This window comes from Nicotiana tomentosiformis, chromosome 5, assembly GCF_000390325.3.
Source record: "Nicotiana tomentosiformis chromosome 5, ASM39032v3, whole genome shotgun sequence".
NCBI classification, from domain to species: Eukaryota; Viridiplantae; Streptophyta; class Magnoliopsida; order Solanales; family Solanaceae; genus Nicotiana; species Nicotiana tomentosiformis.
Window position 1 is genome coordinate 126,142,140 of NC_090816.1, and position 7,423 is coordinate 126,149,562.

Below are 7,423 nucleotides of genomic sequence, written 5' to 3' on the forward strand. Positions count from 1 at the left end.
AAGTTAAAACATAGCTATAGGAAGTAATTTAGTAAATAGTAGCTATGGCAAGCTAATAATCACTAAAACATAGTGATTTCTGAAAATTTTTCATTTTTGTTTGACTGCGATTTTATCATGTCTTTTAAATTTTTTAAATTATTATGATTTATAGTAGCTTATGTACTTTTTATAAATATAAATATTATTTTTAAAAAATTGAAGATTCTTTGTCCTAATTTACATCCAAAATTAGATAGTATCGTATCACATAAAGTAGGAAAGAGAGAATAATAACTTTTTAGTAGGATTTGGAATAATCTTTCAATCCGCAGGACTGGCCTAGTTCTTCCACCATTGCCAATTCACTTTAATTTCACACACAAAAAAAATAATAATCAAAGAGGTTTAATTGGTAGAGAATTTTAAGAAGAGTACTATGATTCTTTTGTAACTTTGACTTTTTGATTCTATACTGTTTTTAGGCGGAACAATCTCGTTATGTCAGGGTATTCGTTGGTCGGTACGATACGGTATTTAGATATTTCGGTTCGGTATTTTTAGTATTCCGTTTCTTAAAATATTATACCAATATTGTACCTAATTAAATTCAGTATAGTTCGATTTTTCTTCTTTCGGTAACTTCGATTTATTCGATTTGAATACTACCTAGTGCATAAAGTCATAGACTGTAATATTCTTAATTAAAGTACTCAAAAGTACAAAAATAAAAATCGTTTGTTGACAAAAATTTTGTCCAAAATCTGCAAATATCAACCCAGAGAAAAAAATATACATAAAGGAATAAATTTGATCATTAGAAATTTCTTGTTACTTGATTAGAGTTAATTGATAAACTTAGAGAATAAAGGAAAGTAAAATTTTAGATTTTTTATATTTATGTTATAATTAATAATATGTGTATTGAGTATATAATATATATTTCGGTACTGTATCGATATTTCGGTATTTCATTTTAAAATACCAAATACCATGCCTAATACCATTTTTTTAAAAAACTTATCAAATACCATACGAATACCAAATACCAAAATTTTCGGTTTCGGTACAGTAAATTTACCGAATTATGCACAGCCCTACCTTACGGAAATAGCCAATTAAGAATTCCCCGGAAAATAATTAAGCGAAACGCATTAAAAACCTTCTAGAATCAGTGAAATTGACGGAGTGTTTTTCATTAAAACCTCCAGGCTCCAAACAAAAATGTCAAAGCAGTCTAGTTTAAGAGTGTGATTGGTATCAGGGAACTCATTTTCTGTGAAAAACATTTTTCCTTAAAATAGATAAATATTTTTCTGGAATTTGGATTTTTGGTTGATGAGGGGAAAATATTTTTGGAAAATATATACATTAAACATTAATAGTAATAATATTAACAAATTCGAGAGCCTGTTGAATGTTGATGAAATTTTGAGTACTAAAGGAAATGTTCAAGAACTAGAAATACAAAAAGGAAATGTTCGAAAAGAATGAACAAATATAATCCAAAGTTAGGTAAAGAATAGAAAGCAACTCAAATACATATGTTTTGTATGGTGTATCAAATTAAGATATTCAACCTAGTTAATATCAGGCAGTGTTCAGTTAGCTAATATCTCCATATTTTGTACTTCCTCGCATTCTGATGCGCGTCTGCGTTGGGTTGCTTCAACCTTCTTCCAATTCACCTCTTCATTGAGTTCCGTATCTCTACGACAAGAGCCGTACACACTTCTGAAGTGTAAGAGAGTGTTATCTCCAAAAGTCCCACTAGCATAGATCCCATATAACTCTGTTCACCAAGAGGCTCAGGCAAATAGGAAGTGAACACTTAGGGTTTTTGCGACTTTGGTGGGAATTGAACCCTGGTCTCCAATGATTTTCATCCCACTTCATTGAGGGGTGTATTGACCTTCTTATTCTTCGGAAAATAAAATATACAATAACAACAACCAAGTGAAATCACACTAGTGGGATTTGGGGAGAATAGTGTGTATGCAGACCTTACCCTTACCCCGAGGGTAGAAAGGCTGTTTCCCATAGACCTTCGGCTCAGGAAGACGAATCGGAGAATACAATATATGAGGTGTTAATCCACATGTCTTTGCTGCCAATAGATGCATGCTTCAGTGATATGTTCTATTAACTTCTAGCTTTCTCTTATCTTCAAACTTATTCTCCCCCTGACATCTCCAATTTCGCCAGTCAGCAGCTCATTGGCCAGGAGGAGCATTTCAAAGCAATCCACTAAGATGAGAAATAGCCATTGTGAGAGCTCAGTTCTGTGCCATCATCAAGTTCCTGTCAGATGGTTTTCTTCTGCTTCTTTGTTTCTATAATTTATGAGTTTTGACAACCCTTTGCACTCACTTTTGCTATGAATTCTAGGCACTCAATTCAATTTCTATGAATTCAACTTCTTCCCGAGCCTCCTAAAATATAAGAATTTGTTCAAATGAAAAACTTAAGACATGGAGCCTGGAGAACGTAAGAGCATAATTTGGAAATGCAGAATGAGGACAATGTCAGGCATATATTGTCCGAGTTAACAAGTTATGCAAGTCATGTAACAAACCAAGCAAAACGGGAATCATCTCTCTTGAAAACTCTAGTGCTGTATTTGGCGCCCTTCAAGGTCACTAAAAGAGAACAATAATAGAAGATGTGATTTTTAAGAATCTATCAATAAAGGGTATTTGTATGGAAACTGATTTTTCATTTTTATTTTCCTAATCTTGTGATTATAGTTCTTATAGTTCTGTATGCTATAGCTTCCGGTCTTCATAAATTTCTCAGTTGATCTGAACTCTGCATGACGGGTAGGATAGACTAAGTGGATCGGAAAAGCCCTAGCCAAATCCAGATTTTGAGCTCTAACCAATCACATTGCATTCTCAAAAAATCAGAACACTGGTTATAACGAATTATTTAACCAAATGAATTATCTATCCTCTAAGTAGATATAAACTTCAGCCCTATGCCAAATAAGGTAATCAAATCTGACCACCAACATAATTCGAATTCAACTTCAAAATATAAACTCAAGTGTTAAAAAGTCAGAATGCGTTACTAATGAGCATACAAATACTCAATTTCTTCGGAAAAGGCCAGATGTATCAGAAACATGTTTGCTTAGGGAAGCCATAGATAAAACATAAAACAAGATCATTGCCAAACAGCGATTCAAACTTCAAATCTTCAGACTATGCATTAAAAGAAAATCAAAGTAGTTCCTGGATTGCTGTTTGTAGAAAATTTACCTGCTTTTGCATTCATGAAAAACAACCAACTCTATTCTGAATACCAGCCATATGAATTGCCCACCATTACTTTAAAAAAAACAATTTCCCACTTTAGACCAGAAGAACAACTGTTTAAACAATGTTGCATGCTATGCAAATGCTGAATTCACTAGTTTATGGAAGAACATCATACCTGAACTCACTCCTCTAAACCTGAAAGTTCTTCTCATAACGAGTTATCAACATTGGGGCGTTTAATGGACGCCTTCTGGTATCTCAGTTTTTCAATCTCCTTCTCCAGAAAGTCCAAAGTTGTGTCAGTGACGTGATTGGGGGCACACCCTGCTTCCAACATCATCCTTAAAAACTTGTAAGCTTGCTTAAGCTGACCTGCCTTGGCATGAACTTCAATTAGTGTATTGTAAGTGACAACATCTGGATTGATTCCACTATCTTTCATCTGCCGGAAAAGCTTGTTTACTTCCTCAATTCTTCCAGCCTTCCCGAGCGCATTTATCAAGGTGTTATACATTACAATGTCAAGGTAACCCCCCTGTTTCATCAGCTTGTCGAGCACTGCACCAGCAAGATCAGCCCTTCCCATCTTTCCCAACCCCTGGATTATCACATTGTAAGTTGCTACATCAGCAGGGCAAACCTTCTCGCCCATTTCCTGTAAAACACCCAAGGCCTGGTCGAAATATCCCTTCTTGACAAATGAACCCATCATAGAGTTGTAAGTATAACTAACAGGGTCAGCACCCATGCCGGTGAAAATTTCAAATAACTTACAGGCCATGCTCAATTTTCCTTTGGCCAAAAATATTGATAAGAAGGTATTCACCATGCCAATATCAAAAGAATCTGCACCTTTAGTGTCTACTCGTTTTGCTCTGGTAAGAGAGAATGTTCTTGTAGCATGACTTTGGGAGCTCGCTTTACTAGCCAGCATGTCCATATATGGTGATGATGACCACGGATCCCTCTCATCCTCTGCCCCAAGGGCAGTATCAGTCGCAGGGACTGTTAAATCTTCTAGGCTTAGAATATCACCAAAGTTCCCATTTGATGGAAAAATGGGTGTAAAATCCTTTTCTCTGCTCTGTGGAGCTTTCATTGTAGCTTCCATACTGTCTTTCCACCTGAGAATAATTGGAACTAAATTGTTCTCCCTAACGTGTTTCACAAGCCTCTCTGTATAGTCCCAATGCCCCTCCCGGTAAATTGCAATCAAAAGAGAAGTAATGGTAACCAAATCAACAGTAAACCCTCTAGCTTCCATCTCTTCCACCAACTTCAGTGCTTCATCAAGCCTACCTTCCTGACAAAGATGCAAAATGACAATGCTATAAGTAACCCCATCCACAAAATTATTACTTTTCTTCTTCAAATCACAGAATAGGGTATAAGCAGCCAAAGCCCTCCCATTCTTAAACAAGCCATCAATAAGAATATTATAGGTCCAACAACTGGCTCGAACACCATCATCTTCAATCATTTTCTGAAACAAATTGCACGCATCTGTCAATTTTCTCGCCTTGAGCAATCCATCTAAGAGGGAGTTATAAACAATAGTATCCGGACGTATACCGTTATACTGCATCTCACTGAACACTTTTATCGCATCATTTATCAGGTAAGCCTTAGAGCAACCTTGTATAACAATTCGATAAGTATAAACATCAGGTTCCAAACCCGAAGATCCCTTCAATTCCTCCCACACAACAAGAGCATCCTTAACCTTCCCGAGCAAGCAAAGCACATGAATCAAGCTATTATAAGTGCACAAGTCGGGACTAAACCAACTTCCCCTTTCCTTCATTTCTTTAAAAAGACTCAAGCAACTAGACAAATCCCCCCAACACCCGAATGCGTGAATGCATATATTATATCCCCATCTATCCAACGGAAAAATATTCTTCTTTCCTCTAAGCTTATCAAAAACTTGTTTAAATTCATCCCTCATATTAGCCCTCTTAAGACCAACAAGAAACACATTACATGCAACAGCATCGCTAATCCCAATGCTATTACCATTCCCATCATAAGTTTCCAACAATTTAAGGAAAATTGACAAAGCTAAATTAACTTGATTTTTTTTTACAAGTGCAATAAGTACAGAATTATACACATCAGGACTTAAACAATTAATATTAGAATTTTTCAGATTACTCTCCATGAATTCCAAAATCTCAAGAGCTGAATTAAAATTACCAGCTCGAGTAAACGAGTCGAGCAACAACTTAAATGTGGCCGAATTAAGCGACACTCCATCATGCTTCATGGAGTTGAGTAGAACGAAAATATCTTCCCGGTGATTGTGAAAATAATAATAGCAAATGGATCTGAACATTTGAGAGTAAGTTTCGGTGGAGTGTTTGAAATTGGGCCTGAGAGAGCACCATTTGAAGAAGTCGAGTTTAGTGGCGGCATCTAAATTGTTGCGGCGGAGGATTTGGAGGACTAGGGTTTCTGATAGGGGAATTGAATCGTTGTATTTTTCTAGGTTACGTGTTCCTCCTGGTGCTGTCAAAGCTTTTGTAATTGAAGCGACGACGAGTAAGTTTCCAATCTTCGATGCTGCCGGAGACCTCGTTCCGGCGACTTTGGCTCCGACGACGGTGAAGTGTCTTCTAGTGTAGAAAATTGAGAGGTTTCTTTGTGCTGTTGTGGCCATAGCAGCGGTAAGGTTTTTGATTTATTGAAACAAAGATGGCGGAAGCTAATGCTGTAATTACATTTTAAACCCTTTTTATTTTTTTGTTTGTCTCAATTTCGCTTAATCAACCCGTCGTTTTTAGTAATTTGGTCAATTCAGCTAACAGTTTGATAATATATATATATATATATATATAGAGAGAGAGATAGATGTGCTCCATCCCCACAAAAATTAGTTAAAACAATCTATTATACGCTACTTACAAGCATAAATAACTTGAGTCGAAAAGAATAAAATTTTTTACATGGAGGAACAAAAAGAATGACTAACCTACAATTTGAACTTTGAACCTGCTACTATAAAGGAGAATAGAGTTCTCTTTGTATTTAATTTGTAAAAAAAATTAAATATTCGTTGCTTTTGAGAGATATTAGCAAACTAGCTTACAAGATAAATAATTGGGAAAGACCATGAATTAGGAATTCAATCAATAAAAAATGTCTTGACTTTTAAATTTAATACATTTCAGTTCCTTTTTAAAACTTTTGAGTAATTACCAAGCTGACTTTTGAAAATTTGGGTATTATATGAAGGACTTATTCAACAAATTTTGTTTTAATTTGAAAAAGTCTCTGGGGCTTACGTCTCACTAAAAAACACACCTCAAACGTCCGGGCGTACGCCTCTTAAAACTTTCGCCCCACACCATCGCCTCGGGGCATTTTTGGTGCGCCTCGCCCTAGGGCTCGCCCCGAAAACGCCTTTTAAAACACTAATTTGACCCAGGTTGAGCTAAACAAAATGAACAAGTTGGGTCGTTATCCATTTGTTGATTTGAATTGTTTTGACCCGTCCAAATTTGATTGTGACTCACCTTGAGCTAAGCAAAATGGCCAAGTTGGATCACGATCCATTTGTTGATTTGACTTGTTTTGACCTGTCCAAAATTGATTGAACTAGCTCATTATTAGAGATAAGGTTCATTAGTTGTACTGAATATACAGTTACTTATATGTACTCATACTTGAAATTATTGCATGTTAATTTGCAGACGCCTTGACTTTTTTCAACCTACAAACAATATAGATATCGAACAGCTCTGTGACCAAGACTTATCTGATAAAAATATATTGATAACCTCCCTCTAATTTATGGACTAAAGTGGAAACCTTCCAATTTTTACAAAAGCTGAGGGCCATACGAACAATGGCGGAATTATTAAATACAGTTTGGAGCATCAAATTGTCTTGAGTTGAATTGATTGGAGATATTAAGAGAAGAGTTGCAAAATATAAGAAACCTTATGAGGGTAGGGTAAAGTATTGTGCTGCCTATCCCAAAATGATCGTAGCTTGATTCAACACAAAAATTTATATTATGTGTATACGTTTGGATTCTATAATACACGTACTTGTAGTATAATAACTATTCGTAAAGTTTTTCACTTAGAGGAGAGTAAATTTTACGTTTGTGGTATGGATTAAAAAGATAGACATTTCAATTGAAAGAAAAAATATTTTTTACGAGGAAAACAAGTTGGTTA

At 35.5% G+C, this 7,423-nt stretch overlaps 1 protein-coding gene across 3 annotated transcripts; it reads right to left on the reverse strand.

The window, feature by feature from the left end:
* Positions 1-1,399: 1,399 nt before the first annotated feature.
* Positions 1,400-5,937, reverse strand: LOC104099446 (pentatricopeptide repeat-containing protein At4g01570). Of its 3 annotated transcripts, XR_687006.4 has the most exons (3): positions 3,415-5,937; positions 3,240-3,308; positions 1,400-2,411 (listed from the first exon to the last, which is right to left on the reverse strand). XR_687006.4 is itself a non-coding variant. In XM_009606441.4 (2 exons), the coding sequence occupies exon 1, from the start codon at positions 5,896-5,898 to the stop codon at positions 3,448-3,450; it is 2,451 nt and encodes an 816-aa protein (XP_009604736.1). In that variant the 5' UTR covers positions 5,899-5,937; the 3' UTR covers positions 1,400-2,411; positions 3,415-3,447. The 3 variants fall into 3 exon arrangements, 2 of the variants coding, with proteins under 2 accessions (XP_009604736.1, XP_070031421.1); XM_009606441.4 differs by lacking the exon at positions 3,240-3,308; XM_070175320.1 differs by having other exon boundaries at positions 2,350-3,308.
* Positions 5,938-7,423: the final 1,486 nt, after the last annotated feature.